The sequence below is a fragment of the Ascaphus truei genome, chromosome 1, assembly GCF_040206685.1.
Source record: "Ascaphus truei isolate aAscTru1 chromosome 1, aAscTru1.hap1, whole genome shotgun sequence".
NCBI classification, from domain to species: domain Eukaryota; kingdom Metazoa; phylum Chordata; class Amphibia; order Anura; family Ascaphidae; genus Ascaphus; species Ascaphus truei.
Genome location: NC_134483.1, coordinates 68,987,421 through 69,007,159, shown reverse-complemented (window position 1 = coordinate 69,007,159; position 19,739 = coordinate 68,987,421). Strand labels below are relative to the sequence as shown.

The following is a 19,739-nucleotide window of genomic DNA, read 5'->3' as shown; positions in this document are numbered from 1 at the left end:
AAGATACATATCCTAAATGATTTTCTTACAGACATCCTTGAGCATTTCAGAAGGGACATGAAAGTGTGTGTGTTTTTTTTTGTTGTTTGTTTTTTTAGTGCTAGTGCAAAAACAACTAACTAAACATAACAAATGACATCAGCCCAGCCTTTTCAATTCCTGGATGGCAGCAGCCTGCTAACTAATCCAACCTCCATCCTTCTGGATTCCATGAACTAAAACAAGGCAGGCTAGCAGTAGGACAGCACTGCCGGATTGAGGAAGCTGACGACTGACATATATAAAGCTCCCAAAGTTGTAGGTTGATGCTTAGCTACTACCTTGGATTCATTCCTGCTGTACGCCTGTACTCAGCACACAGAAGGCTGCAAGTGAAGCACTGAGCCTAGAGACATAAGAGCTTCATTTTTCCAGGGAGAGATGAAGTGCTGCATCTTTCTCACCGTTCTCCTAGTTAACGTGCACCTTAGTGGTGCTTGGAATGCACAGTATGCAGTGGATTGCCCTGAACGCTGTGACAGCAATGAGTGCAAGAGCAGCCTGCGCTGTAAGAGGACTGTGCTGGATGACTGTGGCTGCTGCAGAGTTTGCGCAGCAGCTGTGGGGGAGACTTGCTACAGAACAGTTTCTGGCATGGATGGCGTCAAATGTGGACCTGGTCTGAGATGCCATTTCTTTACCGAAGAGGATGATTTTGGAGATGAATTTGGTATATGCAGAGGTACAAATGCATGATCATTTCCTTATCTGATATTCTGTTTGGCTAACTAATGGAGACAATGTTACATTTTCAGTTACTTAGGTCACTTTTTTTCCGGTCTATGTCCATGTGTCCAGAATGGACTTAACCCTTTCCTACCAAAGTGGCAAGCAATGCACTTTGAAACCTACTGGTCCGCCGTCCATTGAAGAAATAGAGAGGTCTTAAAATCGTGCATATTGTCTCTTAGCTGTCCAAAAACATATACTTTATTTTCAGACTTGGTTTTGTTTTTGTAATCTTTTGTTTTCTGCTGGTTATCACAGATCTCCATCTTTTTTAAAACACAGATGCAAAAAATACCTATATACTTATTTGTTTGCTATGCAGTCTTGAGAAGATGTGAATAAATAGAGAAAGCATGTGATATACTAAAGAACCCATTTAAATTAATACCCGCAAAATAATAATAATAAGTATTTCCAGTATAATCCTAATCAGTCAGACATTGGCAGGAAGCTTTATTCTCAATCATATTCGCTAAACCTCATTTTGATCCAGGTTGATTCAGAAAGTAACTGTTCCTTTTGCAGGTATTTGGCTTCCAGAATATGGAGACAGTCAAATTTGACTGTAAATGTACTTAATTTAAAACAAAAAACTACAGCAAAGAAGATGCACCATTTCAATATATGTGTGTAGTGCAAAGTCCCCTTATAGCCATATAAGACTTGAAGAAGTGTATATTCATATACAGTATGTTGTAATACCGTCTAATAAACAACCCAGATGTCAGAGTGTGTGCAGAACTGTTGCATTTACTGTATGAAGAACTCACTTGTTGTTTTATTAAAAGGTATCACAACCTACAACTATATTTGAAGAAATGTACAGCAGGAAGATAAATAAATAAAGAATTGGAGAATGAAGATGCTGACGACTGCCTTGTAATATGTAAAGAAAATAACAGTTTAGAAATGATAAATTTCACTGTCCTCTTTCACTATCTGTTATACAGTATGTATACGTGTGTGTGTGTGTGTGTGTGTGTGTGTGTGTGTGTGTGTGTGTGTGTGTGTGTGTGTGTGTGTGTGTGTGTGTGTGTTTATTTATACAGTATAGCGCGATCAATGCACATAGGCGACACAGTAGTAATACACGTGACAATTTGAATACCATAAAATTACCCCTCTGGATTCCTCACTAATATACTGTAGTAGACACATGTGATGTCTCAGAGGCATACAGTATCAAAATCCCACCACAGTGTGTTGTATAGAGATGTGCTTGCATGGATACAAAGGTGTAATCATTTCCCTCTTATTGATACAGTGCTATAGTTTCCAAAAGGGGTTCTCAAACTTTATTAGCACTATACCATCTTACTGTTGTTAGGTAATATAATAGTAGTGAAGAATATTTGGACTTGATCTAAAAATCCGCAATGATTCACATACTGTACAGTAAAACACAACTGGCAGGTGTCAGTAGAGCTGCATGAAATGAATTAACAATTTTCAGGCAACACAACTATTGTACAGGGAAACCAATGTAAGAAGAACTCGCCTTCTGTGGGTATTATTAGAAGTAGGAACGGAACTGCATTACTTAACATGACTATTGGAAATCCCACCTGCCTTTTTGCACTTTTGACCATAGAAGTGCTGTAGAGTTATAATGTTCCCAGTTAAATTGAGAGAATAAAATATTTGAATGCAGCCTCTTGAGCTCCAAAATGATGGTTTATGTATCTCTCTCTATAAGGAGAAGGTTGCAACAAAATCCACTATACTAATTACACTAAAAATAATAAGATGCTGCTTTGGTCAAATCCCTATTTAAAAAGGAAGGAAGCTAAAAAGTGACAGTACTGTATATACAACAAATATATCAAGTACTGTATATTCATTTTCATGTTAATTCCTCAAATCTTGACAGCCCTACACTTTAATAACTGCTTGATTGAGTGTGTGGAGTCAAGACATCTCTTGGGTGTTTCTTGTCCTTACGCTAACTGAGCTCCTTGTCAAACAATAATAATGTCAGTTTTGCTGCAACTGAAGTTTAAGGGCAATTGCATTCCAATTCTTTAATAGACTATACTATTTATTATCCACCTGGACATTTCTGTACAATGTAATCTTGAACTAAGATGTTTCAAAAACCCAGACACATGATGTCAGTTGACAGATTGGTTCAAGAAAGTAAAGCTCACTACTAGTGCATGTGGAGTTTTTAAAGTATAGAAAAGTATTTTAGAGCTTATTATGAGAATATGAAAGGTTTAGCTTTTTATTAGTTAGGTGGTTATTAGAGAAGCTAACAAATCGGCAGATTAAAATGTAAGCGTTGTTATAAATGATTACAAAAGTAAACTATTCTTATTTGTTATAAGGCACTTTTTAAAATATTTGGATACATATATAAAAACTCAATTTAATGGCACGAAGAACAATACTTACATGTACCACATTTCTACACATTCAATAAGCCCTGAGGTTTTCATAGACAGTAAATGGTTAGTATACGTCATGCTCTGCAGGAAAGGCACCTGTATAGCATCTGTTTAAGAAACAAATGTTGCATTTTGAACACAGGTCATAAACTGGAAATAAACGTATTTTCACTGGAACTCCAGGGAAATAGAGAGAGGATTAAGCATGTTTTTATAAGACTGCATTAATTTAGTGCAGAAACCCAGCTTGGACAAAATGTTCATACCATTCTCCCACTTGTCTTCCTAGCTGTCCTCATGTGATTCCTTGATTATAACTTTCATTCAGTATGCTCTTCAAGCAACACTAATCTACTATTCTTCTACAATGGCAAATTAGTACTTCAGAAGTTGGGAGGCTTGTAGTTCGTTACAAAAGACATCACACCTAGAGATGGACAAAACTGTCATAATCAGTTTTTGTTGAATTTCCCGAGCTTTGCATTCAAAATCCGTTCCGCGATGTAAAACCAGTCGACGGATTGCGCCCGTTTCAATCTGTGCAGATTAATTTTAAAGAGACCATTGTATACAATCTGCTGGTGGATTTTACTAATCCAATCCATGAATTCCGCTATTCGCTGGTGGATTTTAAGAATCCAATCTACGCTCGGATTGCGAAATCCATAGATTGGATTGTCAATGATTAAAAAAAAAAAAATTCGGTAAAGGCAAATTGCCCTTTTTGTGATTAAGATTTGAGATTACAAAAGAGACTACACTTCCATGAATTAGATATTACAAAATGCACCCCTCATACCCTAAATAAATGTGAGATTACAAAAGAGACTACACTTACATGAATTAGATATTACACAAGTGTTCACTGAAGAACAGGGAATCCATCACACCCAAATCAATCCATAACAAAGTCAAGGGGATATATTTAGTAATAATTTATTTCAGAGAAAAATGGGACAATTCACAATGTTTTGGGAGTTCAGACTTGACGAAGAAGATAACCCCCAAAAATCTGTGCATTGTTCCTTTTTTCCCCTGCAATAAATTATCACTTAAATACTTAAATGTCCCCTTAATTTTGCGATGGATTCATTTGAATGCAGCGGATTCTCATTCTCATTTATCACCAGGCCAATACCAGATCATCCAAGGTATCATCAATCAGAATGCAGATTTTGATGTCTTTATCAAAATCACGATCTCTGAAGAAAATCAAGAAATGAGTAACAAGAACAGTTGCCCAACGTAATATAGTTTCAAATAATACTCATCTGATTTATTGTTCCCATGTTTCTATCACTTTTAAGGCTGAGTCCATGGTAACTGCAGCCGTGCGGAGGCGCCCTGAGGCTGAGGGAAAGCGGGTGCTTTCCCTGGCCTTAGTTCGCTCGCCGTCCGGGGGCTTTTAGGGGGGCGGGCCAGTGACATCACGGAGCTGGTTCGCCCTCATTGGGCGAACCGCTCACGTGACCGGCCCTGCGCTCCCGTGAGCGCCGAAACGAAAAAAAAATTTAAGACCTGCGCTTCCGCACGCCTGCGGACGCGTGCTCGAGCCCCTGCTAAAGCCGCTCTCATTGCGGCTGCAGGGACTCACTGACAAGCATCAGCGCTCCTCAGCACGGGTCAGCGCCTAAGCGCTGACCATGGACTCAGCCTAACTTGGCATTCTTATCTAAGCTTCAAGCAGCTTTTCAAAATGCGTCAGATTTCAAATAAATAATGTTTAACTTAATCACAAATAGCCCCAGTGAGCCGGATATTATGAAATGGATTTAATCTGTATCTTGTTTTGAACTGAATAGAGTCCATGTACTGTTTAATACAAGGCATTAACCACTGGTTTTTTTTAATTACCAGGAGGGATTCACATATGAAAATAATGCAATTGGAAGCAGTTTTGTATTTTGTCATTAATGCTGCACATTTGTGTCATTTTGGATGCATGTTTATTGGCTTGTTTAACATCTTTCATTTTTAACAAATCCCATAGCCCTACAGTTTGTGAAATAACATCCTTTACTGTCCCTTTTTTTACATGGCAGTGTTACGTATCTTTGTTCCAATTCAAACAACACTTGTTGCACCATCTTTTTAATGGAATTGAACAAAGGGATATTTTTTATTAATAAACCTGATCATTTTTGCTCCAGTGAAACTGGTAGGGGGAAGTCTACAGTATTTGAACATGCTTAATAAAGGAAGGTACTGTAGTTAAATGCTACGTGAAAATATAATGTACACATTGTTTCTAACCATTCTCTGTGTTCTATACTGTATTTCAGAATGTCCATATGGCACCTATGGAATGGAGTGCAGACGAAGCTGTAATTGCCCATCTGGAATATGTGACAGGATAACAGGAAAATGTTTGAAATTTCCATTTTTTCAGTCAACTGGAGGAAAGTCTGCAAACAAACTAAGAATGGTTTCCAATACAGGTAAGATTCTTTTTTGTATTATACTACATACAATTATATTATTTTTATTACAGTTTTTTTCACATGGTATTTAGAAGTGTACATTTACAAGCAAAATGAATCGCTAATGACATGAGCAAACAATTTATTTTTGTGGTAGTGCGCTTTTTCACCCATTAATTATTATAGTCCTGATTTAAGCAAATTGTTCAAAAAGATAATAAACATACTAAGGTATTTAGAGTAACAATTGTTACAAAAAGGCTCTGATAATGTTGAATTAAGTAACAATCCAATCGCAGACTACCACTCCCCACTCAACCAATGTCCCACAAGCCCTAGAGCTGCCCCCAGCCTATTCACCAATGGCCTCCCTGCTCCTCTAACAGTCCGCAGCAGACCCTGGTCTGCAGCAACCAGTCGAGCACACAGAGCAAATCACTTCCCTCCCCTGATCATAGGAAGTAGTTAAATCCTTCTCTCTGATTGCTTAAAATTCATGGCATTCCAGGGTGATAAATCAGGGAGCATGATTTAATTAATTGCTGTTTTCAGCACATAATCCAATAAAATATTCAATATTTGAATGTTCTATCATACGTGGCCACAAAGCAAGAAAAAACTGTGCTTGTGTGATTTAAATTTTTGTGGCATTTACATATATTTGATATAGAAATGCATACTCTGTTATTTGTTGCTTACATTTCCTTTTGACAGTCTTTGCAATATGCTATATACTGTATAACATGTTATACTGTCCAGTAGATTAATACAAACATATAAGTAGCTATGACCTGTACCACAGAACTGTATTAGTTAGTGTAAACGTGTAGACTTGTTGCATTTTGTGATTATTTGTACTGGATAAACAGGACAGTTATTCATAAGTAAAGTTGTACATTGGGTTTTGAGACCTTCTTAGTCTGTTTGTTGGATGTGTTGGTCCATTACAAGGTTTGACAACCTGCAACATGTCTGTCTATAAGCTCCAAACATCTAAAAGTAGCTCTTGGATAAGGTGCCTTTTTAACGTTTACTTCGGTTTGCTACTTAATTGAAGATGCCGATCAAACATATTAACATTACATAAGCCATCCCATCACTTAACGAATGCTACTTGGCCCCTGGTCATTGGTATGTTTTTTGTATATATTTGAGCTCACTAAAGCTCCCCCTTTAACATTTAGGGTGACCCCAAAGAGAAACTTCAGCCAGGTTGAGTTTTTTCAGTGTCCATTCCAATTGTAATACCTGTTCAGGATGGATATCTTCATGTGAGGTGGCTACTCTACATTTCAAGGTTTTTATGAAGTGAAGTACTCGTGCTAAACCATTAACAAGCCCTTCTAAAAAGGATAAGATCCCTTCTACACACTGGACTGCAAATTGGGCCCTGAAGTTTTTAGAAGAGTTCCTACAAGCTATGCATAGATAATATTTATGGTACTGTAAAAAGAACCTCATGCCTGCTATGAGGAGAGATGTACGTGTAACATAGGCCTGCACAACACGCGGCCCGTCTACACTCACTGTCCGGCCCGGGGCGGCTTTCCGCTCTCCCCCTCCCAAGTCCTCTCTACCCCTCCTCCTCCCACCCGAGTCTGCTCTCCCACTCCCCCACGAGCCCGCTCTCCCCCTCGAGCCCGCTCTCCCCCTCCCCCATGAGCCAGGGCAGCAGCGCGCTCTAGCATTGAGGCACTTCCGTGCCTGCTGCTTGCTAGAGCTCATGCGTGAAGCCCTGCCTGCTCTGCCGCCTCCTCTGCAGCAAACCGAGGTAGGGGGGGGGGGGTGGAGGGGATTGGAGGTGCAGGGGGGGGTCATTGGAGGTGCAGGGGGGGTCATTGTAGGTGCAGGGGGGGTCATTGGAGGTGCAGGGGGGGTGATTGGAGGTGCAGGGGAGGGTGATTGGAGGTGCAGGGGAGGGTCATTGGGGGTGCGGGGGGGTCATTGGAGGTGCAGGGGTTGTGATTGGAGGTGCAGGGGGGTGATTGGAGATGCAAGGGGGGTCATTGAAGGTGCAGGGGGGGTGATTGGAGGTGCAGGGGAGGGTCATTGAAGGTGCGGGGAGGGTCATTGGAGGTGCAGGGGGGTCATTGGAGGTGCAAGGAGGGTCATTGGAGGTGCAGGGGGGGTGATTGGAGGTGCAGGGGGGTGATTGGAGGTGCAGGGGTGGTGATTGGAGGTGCAGGGGAGAGAGATGTGTGATGCAGGGGGGGAAGTGATGTGGGGTGCAGGGGGGGTGATTTGCGGTGCAAGGGGGGTGATTTGAGGTGCATGGGGGGTGATTTGAGGTGCAAGGGGGGAGAATGATGTGAGGTGCAGGGGGGAGAGTGATGTGAGGTGCAAGGGGGTGTGTGTGTGGTGTGCAGGGGGTTATTGTGTGTTTGATGTGGAGGGGGAGTATTATGTGTGTGGGTGAGGGTATGAGAGATAGATGGGGAGTATCGCAAAGGTTGATAGTGTGGGGTTCTGGAGGAGATATGAGGATGATGATGAAGGGTGCTGGTGGAGATATGAGGATGATGATGAGGGGTGTTGGGGGAGATATATGAGGATGATGATGATGATGAGAGGTGCTGGAGGAGAGATGATGATGATGATGATGATGATGATGATGATGATGATGATGATGATGATGATGATGATGATGATGATGATGATGATGATGATGATGATGATGATGATGATTTTACCCGTGCGGCCCAAATTTTTTTTCCTTGGAGCAGTTTGGCCCTTCTCACTTTACGAGTTGTGCAGGCCTGGTGTAACATGTTTAAACAAGATCAGTATGTCACATGTTCAATCGCTTAATGAGAGATCCCCACTGCTTCGTTAACATAGATACAGCTGGGTTGCTATCCTAACAAGACTCGTAGTCACACACCTACACAAAATGCTATGAAAATTTAAGTAATAGCCATGGGTGCGGACTTTGTCATACAACCCTTCTTAGATTTGAATGTAAAGATTATAATGTCACCTCCCATTACCTCCTCCTATCCATTTTAATTTCTGTGAATAATTAATTTGCCATGAAGATTGTGGGTTAATGAACAATGCGCAGCTTGATTTGAAATGACAAAATCTTAATTACTGTAAGTTGTGCTTCATTTTCTCTGCTGTTATTTTAGCTCCTGTGGTGGGAACAAATCCTTTTTGTATTATTCATGTAATACAAAACTTCAAAATGCGACTTATATCAAAAATCAATTGCACATGGCAAATGCAGGCAACATTTCTGTCGAATTGCCATACATTTGAAGCTACAGTATATCCTTTTCTCTCTATTGATAAACATTGATAAACATCGATTGCACCTATTCATATCTATCACCTGATAAAGACATGTGCCTCTAATCAATAGACCATGAAGCTGTTTTTACATGTTGGGGAACAGTTCAGCTTTATTCAAATGAATAGCAATAAAATCTTCTCCAGTACGGGAAAGACGTCTTCACGACATATTGAATAGGAGCCATGGAGAGATTCTTTCTGGTGCTGGGATACGCAGCTGTGACCTCCACACCAAATGTATGTCTTTTACTTACTGTAATAACTACCCCGAGTCCTCCACTTCTTGTACCAGCAGGGGATTCCACGTGTAGCTTAAGGCTATGATTATAGTCCACGCTGGTGCGCATGCGCTCATCGCATAGAGCACGCTTCTCGCCCAAGCGATGTGGGAATTCAGATGGAACCAATTGGGGAGGCGATGGGGAGGCATGACGGACGCGTCATGACCCTGGCTCGCCATGATTGGCTGAACCGCTCACGTGACGCAGTCGTCTTTTCAAAACGCGCCGTAATGCACGTGCGCACTACGGGCGGTGTCATACGGATTCTGCTATTTGTTCTTGTCGCGCGCGAGCGCTAACACACGGACTGTAATCTCAGCCTAACAGATCAATAGGAAGAGGTGAACAAGAAATTACTTTACAGATATAACAATGTGTCTTTTTCTCATTTTTTTTTTGTTCACAAAATCATTCCCCACGTCCATGCTGCTGCTGCTGCAAACCTCCATACGAAATGAGAATAAAAGGCATGGAGCTTGAAACACAAGTTCTTCATAGTTGATGCGGGTACTAATGTATATAATAGTAAATCATTGACGCACTTCATGGCATCGATAGCCAGTGTGATACATAGTTTAAATTTGGTCTTTGTGTACTTTGATCTTTGGTCACAGGACGCAGCAAAGCTAACTGTCTTTGGCGCTGCTGCCACCAACCGCGGCGGTTGCAGCGCCGGAAGACTAACGCTGCAGCGGGCCCATTATGACGTGTCAATCACGGCAAACGCTGTTTCCGGCACTGCAGACTTTTGCTTCTTCGACAAAGTTTTGTCTCAAGTGTATTTTGTGCAGATATATTGGTAACTTGATGAAAGGCTGGATAATATGATAGTGAAGAAAAACTGGCCCTACAGAGAATAGGACTTTCATGGTAACCCCTTTATTTTAGATGATCTTTTGACTTGTGAATTGCATTGTTGTAAAACATGGAAGATTTGGTTAGTCCCCTAAGGTCTGAAATTTTCATTCCATTTTTACAAGAAAATTAAAGAATTGAGCCAAAAAATGTTTTGCCCTGCCCCACAGAAATGTTGGACAGTTCCAAATATTTGCATAGTTTTATAGTACTTTCCCCCGGGGCCTTTTTGCAAAACACACATTTATATCTTTTACAGTGAGATATTTGACCTGAAAAATAACATTACGTACAGTACATTTGTTTCAAAGTTTTGCTTAATCCTTAAGGGAACATTTAAGAAAGAAATGTCTGAAGGCACCATTTTAATCACACATCTATAAAGATTTTTAGACACTCAAACCATCAAAATTACTCCCACACAGAACTACTGGCTCAAGGCTTTTTGGCAGTTTAGGCAAAAATCAATGTTACAGAGAGAAATGTAATATCCTATTCAATAAGTAATTGATTCTAATATGAAGGGTAAACCTTTTAAGGTGGGCGTGATACAGGTTCCTATGTAAATTATCCCAATTAGCGCAGGGACATCTGAATGCACTTTCTCTGTCGTTTTTAACTTTGTTTTTCTTTAATAACTACAGCTATAGCAAAGCTTAATGTTTCCGGCACTGGGGTAAGATGCGGTCATGTGATGATGGAGGATTAATTTTATGGGGGGTCCAATCCGGAAGTATGGACCCCCTGCAGCACGACCGTGGCAGACACCGTCTCCGGAGCTGCTGTCTTTGCTTCTCCAGCCGTGACTCCGAAAACTAAAAGTCTTGCTACAACTGTGGCTATTCCCTATTTGTTTGAATGAGGATTAACTGCAGAGAAGAAATGACCTAACCATCTATTCATTTGTCTTGATTGCACCATGAAAGATGAGGCTTGCAGCCTGCTCTTTATTCATTGAGAAAGTGGAATGATAACTGGAGCTTCTTCTGTAAACCAGAAATCACAGAGAATGTAGCAGAGTTGATCTCTTAGGACCTTATTATATATACATTGAATCAGCCATTCAGGCTATTTTGGGAGGGAAATTCCCATTGAAGTCTATAGATTTTTCTTTGTCCAAATGGTCACTTCAGCATATATACTGTAGGATTACCCACTACATCTCTTTCCTTTCACCAATTGTATGTGTTTCTCCATGTGTATTATTTGCCTGTATTCCTTTGTACTGTATGTCTTAGAATTGGCTGTGTATATATATACACCGCCAATTCTAAGACATACAGTACAAAGGAATACAGGCAAATATTACACATGGACAAACATATACAATTGGTGAAATTATATATATATATTACCATGCAGCAAGCTTAAGCCTATAAGGAACCATGTTAAAAAGGGTTTTTGAAGCAAAAAGTGGCACTGTGTGCTCATTTGCATGTCATTTCCCAGAATCCCTTGCTGCAGTGGAGGTGCTGTGTGCTGGGTGATAATGGGGAAAGGCGGGGTTGCAGACCTGCCTAAGACATGCAGATGAGCATACAGTTGTATTTACATTATATATATATATATATATATATATATATATATATATATATATATATATATATATATATACACACAGTGGTTGACAAATCACCAAAAAATCTACTCGCCACCTAGTACCAAACGTGTGCTGCTTGGGCCAATATTTACTCGCCTGGGGGTTAAATCCACTCGCCCGGGGCGAGCAAATGTATAGGTTTGTCGAACACTGTATATATATATATATATATATATATATATATATATATATATATATATATATATATTATATCATCATCAGCCCTTGTTGATACCCTATTGGGTGAAAACCTCCCAAATGATCTTTCAGGTACTGTGGTTGCAAGCCTCTCTTCTCCACATTGTTCTAACAATTTTTCTAATTTCATCCTCCTATCTTACTTTCTGGTCATCGTCTTGGTCTTTTAATATCACTTGGAATCCAATTAAATGAAATTATGGGTATTTTTTCTTGCCATATGTCTGGCCCACTGCTATTTTAATTTCTTTACCCTTGTGATGATGTCACACATTTTTGCTTGGCTCCAAACCAATTCATTCTTTTTACCGTCTCTTGGTAAAATACCAAGCAAACATCTCTCCATACTTCTTTGAGTTGCCTGAAGCTTCTGAATTATCTTTAAATTTAGCATCCAAGTTTCACATGCATACCTGAGCACAAGCAGGATACACTGTTCCAGGATCTTTTGAAGCCAAATATTGATTATCTTCCTAAAAATCTTCTAAGGTATTGGAAGTAGGCTGTTTGATCTGTTTGATCTGTAGTTCTTTGCCTTTTTTTAATTATGGATGAGAATAGTTATTGCATTGCTCAATTGTTCTGTAATTTTCCTGTTCTTCAAGCAGCATGTAAAGAGTTTTGCAAGTACAGTATTTTCTCTACTTGTTTCCCAACTTCTTTCAAGATTTCAGTTGTAATGTCATCTTCCTAGGAGTCTTCCCAATATTCATGCATTTTTCATTGCCTTTGCCACTTCTTCTGGGAGGATGCATTGTACATTATTGGTGGTTTCTTCTTGCTCTTCCTCTACTGGGTTATGCCGTGTAATCTGTGTACCTCTACAATTTCATGTAGAAGTAAACTCTCTTTCGGATACTTTAAGTGCATAGTCTTTTATTGTTGATTTATTTTCTTGCTTGAATGCAATGATTTGCTTCTTTCCAATCATAAATCGCTGCTTCAACTTCTTTAATCTCTTGTTAACTTTGATAGTCTTCACCATATCACAGTTACATTTTCTTACATTTTCGGTTATATGTCTTGCTCAGCTATGCATATTCAATTCCTGTTTTTGCGTCTTGGCATTGTGTCATTTATTGTTGTTTTTTCAGTAACTGCTTTGTCTCTTTTGTTATTTTCTTACCCAGTTTTTTGTTATTTGTACAAAAAATTTTTGTGAATCCCACTAGGGGTCACAAAAAAGAGTCCCTCTCAAATTGCACTCATGCCTAATGTGATATGTTGTTTAAGCCATAATAGCTCAGAGTGTCATACTCAAATGAATTTATAATCACGACTATAAGAACTACAGATAGCTCTGGGTGACCCCATTAGGTATGTAAAATAATTTTAAAAAAATAACATAAATGTAATATTTAACAAACAAAGTGAAACATAATATACAATGTGAATAAAATCCCCTCAGTGAAGTAGGACCATATATGTGGTGTCAATGGTATATTAAAGTCTGTAGAAGTCCTATAAAGTAGCATAGGGTGTATCTCAAGATGCCCAAAGCTGTCCCATAGTTATTAACACTAATAGCAAAAATCATGCATATATAGGAGTGACAGCGTCACTAACAACCTAATTTGAAGTATTACCATCGAAATAACCACTATATGAAGGAATAGGCGGAGATGATATATAATATATTATAGGCTAAAGGTATGAGCTGTGGTGAATATAGTATAAATATATATATATAGTAACACACACTCTGCTATAATCCACTAGTGGGATTCTCAAAGTTTTTTGTACAAATATCCTTCCCATCCCTCATGCACCGACCGCCTCATCATTACATTCACTATCATTTCAATAGGGTTGCGCGGCAGGTTATTCTTGTTATGTCTGCCTGTTTTTTGTTAGCAGTTTCTCTGTTTTTTTAATGCCCTTTCAACTACAATCTTCACAAATTATTCATCATTGTTTCTTAAAGCATCCCTATGCCCAACCAACCAGTGATCCCTCCTTGTGTCAAAACAGTTTAGGAATGTGCAGTCTTCAATCATGTGTTTCATGCTAGATAGGATGTAGCCAATTTAATTCTCTATTCAATTTGGTCAATCCTATGTCCATTTTCTACTTGAAGAATTAATTCATGATGTAAAAGTTTTTCACAGTCTGCAAATTCCTGCAATCGGTCTCCACATTCTTTCTTATGGCCATAAATATACTTACCCAGTAATGCTTTGTCTTTCTGTTGGACACCAATCTTTGCATTGAAATCTCCCATAAAAAAACCTGAGGAAGAATTTCCTTTGTTAAATTGGTTGATTTAATGGTAGAAGTCGTCGTCTTCATTGTCCGTGTGAGTTCATGGTGGGTCATACACTTAGATAATTCGAAGCCGGTATCTCTGTCAACTCAATGACGATTCTGCCTGATCTTTACAATGAGCCTTTATGTTCTTCTATGTTGTTTCTCCATCTTTTGTCAACAAGAAGCCTCTCACTAATTCTTCCATTTTCTGTACTTCTGGAATATTATAGGTGTCAACTTTTGAGCCTTTGTCTTTTTATCTTACTTCCCTAAGGCCAACAACTTCCCATGCCGTCTTTTCAAGCTAGTCTTCAAGTTCTTGCAGTGCTGCTTTACTAGAGAGAATCTGGCTGTTGTAAATTGCCAGATTTAGTTTTGAATTACAGCTTTTGTTTAACCTCTTAGAATTTTTAGTACCCTCTGCCTTCATGCCACCTTCCTGAACACTGTCAAGCCCAGGGACAATCTACCCTCCGGAGAATGAGAGCCATTGCTTTTTGAAATATTCCATATTTGCTGGTTGATTTTAAGGAGAGATGAGCATAGACTGTTTTGGGATGAAAGTGAAATTATTCTAGCATAAGAATTTTGGATAGAATGCAAAGGAGAAAGTTGTGAGACAGGGAGGCCTGTTAGCAGTTTGTTACAATAATCCAGATGGTAAAGGGCAAGGGCATGCATTAGAGTTTTAGCAATAGCGTGACAGAGGAAAGAGCGAATCTTAGCAAAATTACGGAGGAAGAAGCGACAAGTTTTAGCCATGCGGTGAATGTGAATGAAGAAAGAAAGGGAAAAATCAAATGCTTCCTAGCAATGTGCTTTGGTGACTGGTGTGGCAGGATGGCCTTGTGGCAGGGTCAGTAAGACACCAAGCAGTGGGTTAAGCTGTAACTGCAGTGGTTTATTCTGTACAATAACAACCAAACATTAGCCACACTGTCCCTTTAAGAAAACCAAACCATAAAATAAATCCCTACTCCACCTTGGGAGACTTACTAAACACCCCAACCCTTTCTACCTAGCTGGCCAGCTAAGCCAGTTACCAGCCCCAAAACACACACACCACAATTTAGAGACAGAATACCAATGAGCAATACAAAAGTCATTGTCTGTTAGTTGCAAAACCAGTGGTACAAACTGCACCATATTTATCCAAGATAATGAATCCCATTGAAAGAAGTTGTGCGTTTCTTTTGCCCTTGTTTTGCAGCCAGGAGACAACTAAATAACCCTCCCCTCCCTCTACCTACCCCAGTGTAATTGTGTGTACCTCTACTGTATGTGGCACAACTAGTTACAACAAACAAGATAAAGAAATAACAAATTCCATGACTTCACACTTCCCAATGTTTGTTTTCCAGTAAATATGTTTTTTTATTTAAATGAGATGCAATGCAACAATTACAATGTTTCCTACGTTTCTGTTTAGATACCGAAATGGCTTCTGGTGATGGCAACAATGTCAAAGAAGAATTTTTGAAAGACAAATCAATTCGACCACCTGAAATCAAATGGCTTAATCCGCGCTGATTTTTCTAAACCATTGTGTGGACTTTCAAGTGGATTTGAGGCTCAATTGTTACTGAATAAAGTAATGGAAAACTACCAGAACAGACTCTACATGTGTTGCAAATGAAAATGTTACCCTCTGATGATTGCCGTATTAATTTATAGTATTGGAGAAAAGATTTGTGACTCCTGAGTTATTGGAGATGTTGTAAGAGAGGCCACTTGTGCATGTTTGTTCTGCTAAGCAAATTTTGATTAAAACTTTATATATATATATTTAAAACTAAATATATAGTAATATAAAATGTATTTTGGATCATTTTCAACGTATTTTCCATTGTCTAGTATCTCTGATATATTTCTTGTGTATATTTAAAAGTGATTGAAATATTTACGTCAGCTTTTCTTTGTTTTATTTGCATCAATCACACAAATGTTATGTTTTTGTCAATGTAAATAGGTTAACTAAAACAAAAATGTTAATTACTTAGTGCAGGGGTTTGCAAGCTTTTTTTGCTGCCCCCCCCTCCCTGCCTGCTCTCCTCCGTTGTTGCACCCCCCCCCCCTTACCTCGCGTGTGACCTGCGGTGTCATTTGATGTCACGTTACCATGGCAACCGTGATGTCACGATACCCCACGGCGTTGCCATGGTCACGCATCCTGAAGCCGGCTGAATCCCGGTAAGTAGAGGTTGCAGAGGTCTCGCGCGGTCCTCCGGCATTTAATTTAAATGCCTTGGGGAAGAGCGCGGGACCTCTGCAACCCCCTGCACCCTCCCAAAAAAAATCTTAGTGGACGGCTGACATAGTGCTCAATAAACACACCCAACCAATAATTATACTACAAGTTTAACGGTTATAATGTTTAATGGAATAATGTTTCCAGAATGGTACCCTTATACAGTACAAACCATCCAATCTGAGCCTTGAAATGACAATCCTATGCTATAGGAGTGGAGCAGTGCGATTCCCAGCTGCTCATTTTCAGACATTAGGCAACATCACCGTTCCTTATCTTACATTTACTATTTGAGACTCTAACAGTACTTTTCATAACTATCTTCACTCCCCTGAATTAAACTCATCTATCTCTCCAAATGACTATATTTGTCTGACTTGTACTTCTCTGCTATTATGATTAAGCTATGGTCAGGTAGATAATAACTAATGCCAATGATTTACTGTATCTTCTTATGTTCATCCATCAAGATCTAGACGGCACAGTGGCTAGGCTTTTCTTTGTTGTATTCATCTTTATTTTTTATACCCATGCAAAGGTGTCTGTTCATTAAATTGTCCTGAATATAATAAAAATACATGTCTGGGGTAAGTATTTAAAATACTTACTTGAACAAAAGTTAAAGCAGCAAAACGTGAAAAATTCTATATGTTAAAAAAAAAAAATCAGTTCCCTAGTTTTAGATAATATGGTCTCCATTTTTTTAAACTCCTAATGACATTTTTAAGGATCTGTCTAATGGTTTACAGAAACCATTTAGAAAGTCGTATCCACTTCCTCTTTTGAAACAGACTCTGACGCACCTTTTTGCACAGATCTGTTGCTGTGTTACAAACAACAGTCTATTATTCTGAAAGCTGTAACAATAATGTGTTCCATTTACTGTAGTAATATAATGTTGCATACAGTATGAGCTGCTGCATTTCACAGACTGCAGCACAAAGTTAGAAGGCGGCCATTTCGTTAGGCACACAATTAGGATTTTTACAGACTTATAACAAGAGCACCAAACAATTGCCGGTAAGGTAAGAATATAGAATAATACAATGTCGCATCCTTTACATATAAAAAAAAAGAGAGGTGTCTGTGCACATATGTGTATGTCAGAGGCTTGTATGTTTTCAGTTGGTCTGTTTTCATTAAATAATTCCCTTGGTTTGACGCTTTGTAAGGAATCACAACATGTACAGTAACTGTTATTGAGATGTTGTTACACCCTATCTACATGGCAGAACTCCAATCCTGATACTTCTTCTTGTAGGTTCTGGAGAAATGGTTTCATGTAATAAAACAAAATATTAATATTCCTTTCATTTCTCCTACCAGTTTATGTTGACTCAGGTTATATACCTAGCTAAGCTAAAGACTAACGCATACTCCTACAGTTCGGGTGACCAGATTGTCAAAAGTAAAAAACATGATATATTAAAAAATTATTTATAAAGCAAATGAGTTCATGGAAAAATAAATATTATATTTGTCTAATAGCGTCCCCATTTAGGCTGCATTATTAAACTCTCTCAACCTGCTCCCCAGGATCTCTTTCCCCCTTCACCCAGTCTCTCACTCTCCCCTCACCCAGTCTCTCTCTCTCCCACCCCCCAGTGTGTCTCTTCCTCCCTCTCCAGTTTCTCTACCTTGCACCAGTATCTCTCTCCCTCACCCCCAGTGTGTCTCTCCCCCACTCCCAATGTCTCTCTCTTCTTCCCTCAGTGGGTCTCCCTCTCTCCCAGTGTCTCTCTCCCTCTGGCCCCAGTCTATCTCTCATTCCCCAGTCTCTCTGTCTCTCCCCCCAGTCTCTTCCTTTCCCTCTCCCTCTATATCTCTCCCTCTCCCCAATGTCTCTCTACCTCCTCCGTGTCTCTATCCCCCCCAGAATCTCCCCACAAGAATCTCCCGCACCCCCGTGTCTCTCTCCCTCGTGTGTCTCTCATCCTCTCTCCCCAGTCTCTCTCCCCTCCACCAGTCTCTCTCTCTCGCCCCCAGTGTCTCTCTCTCTCTCCCAGTCTCCCTCTGTCTCCCTCCCCATTCCCATGTCTCTCTTTCACCTCCCCATGTCTCTTTTTCACCCTCCTCCCCATGTCTCTCTTTTAGCCCCCTCCCCATGTCTATTTCACCCAACCCTCCCATGTCTCTCTTCCACCCCCATGTCTCTTCATGTATCCCTTTCACCACCCATCTCTATTTTTCACCCCCTCCCCATGTCTCTCTTTCACCCCATGTTTTCTTCAACCCCCATGTTTCTTTCACCCCCTTCCCCATGACTCTCTTTCACCCCTCCTTGCCATGTCTCTCTTTCACCCCTCCCCTAGTCTCTCATCCCCCCTCCACATGTCTCTCTTTCATGCCCCCTCCAAAAGTCACACTCTCACACACTTTCACACACTCTCACCTTATCATGTTGCAGCCATGCAGAGGAGGTGCTGCATGAGCTGTGGAGCACATCACCAAAGGGCTGGAGGAGAAATTGCAACTACAGACACTGCTTTTCTCTCTGCTCCGGACAAAACCAGGACATTAGCAGGTGATAGTAGGGGCAGGGGACATTAGCTTATAAATTCTCTATTTTTCACCCCCTCCCCATGTCTCTCTTTCACCCCATGTTTTCTTCAACCCCCATGTTTCTTTCACCCCCTTCCCCATGTCTCTCTTTCACCCCCTCCTTGCCATGTCTCTCTTTCACCCCTCCCCTAGTCTCTCATCCCCCCTCCACATGTCTCTCTTTCATGCCCCCTCCAAAAGTCACACTCTCACACACTTTCACACACTCTCACCTTATCATGTTGCAGCCATGCAGAGGAGGTGCTGCATGAGCTGTGGAGCACATCACCAAAGGGCTGGAGGAGAAATTGCAACTACAGACACTGCTTTTCTCTCTGCTCCGGACAAAACCAGGACATTAGCAGGTGATAGTAGGGGCAGGGGACATTAGCTTATAAATTGGGACGTCTAGACACCCTACCTACAGTACATGTTAATAAATTTAGCTTGTTAAAACGTGCTGCTTTTTGTATTATAACAGCTCAAACAACAATTCCTCTATTCAAGTAAAGACAGCTTGTTTCAATAATTTTGGAAACTTCTTCAGATGTAAGACTCACTGCTAGCATAAAATGTTTCTCTAGAATCTGGGAATCTCTCACTCGCATTCGAAACACACCCAGCTGATGTCATGTCAAGTATTTGCTTCAATTTATGTTTTTCATTTTCTTATTTGTTTTGTTGAAAAGTTTACCTTCTTTTAATGTATTTTTAACCCATATACAGTATGTCTAGATTATAAACCATACTTGGTAAACTGTACTATTCTTCTATAAGACATCTTATAGTGCTGAAAGACACCTTGCTGCCCATTCAAGTCAATGGGCTGAAGGTGTCTCCTGCAATAACACAGCTTAGTAAACGTGTGCCTACTGTATCTGTATTTCTGCTTTGTATTAAGAT

The 19,739-nt window shown here is 40.0% G+C and overlaps 1 protein-coding gene across 1 annotated transcript; it reads left to right on the top strand.

The window, feature by feature from the left end:
* Window positions 1-225: 225 nt before the first annotated feature.
* On the top strand, window positions 226-18,412 carry ESM1 (endothelial cell specific molecule 1). Its single transcript, XM_075589126.1, has 3 exons — window positions 226-721; window positions 5,438-5,593; window positions 15,477-18,412. The coding sequence occupies exons 1-3, from the start codon at window positions 421-423 to the stop codon at window positions 15,575-15,577; spliced, it is 558 nt and encodes a 185-aa protein (XP_075445241.1). The 5' UTR covers window positions 226-420; the 3' UTR covers window positions 15,578-18,412.
* The last annotated feature ends 1,327 nt before the right edge of the window (window positions 18,413-19,739 follow it).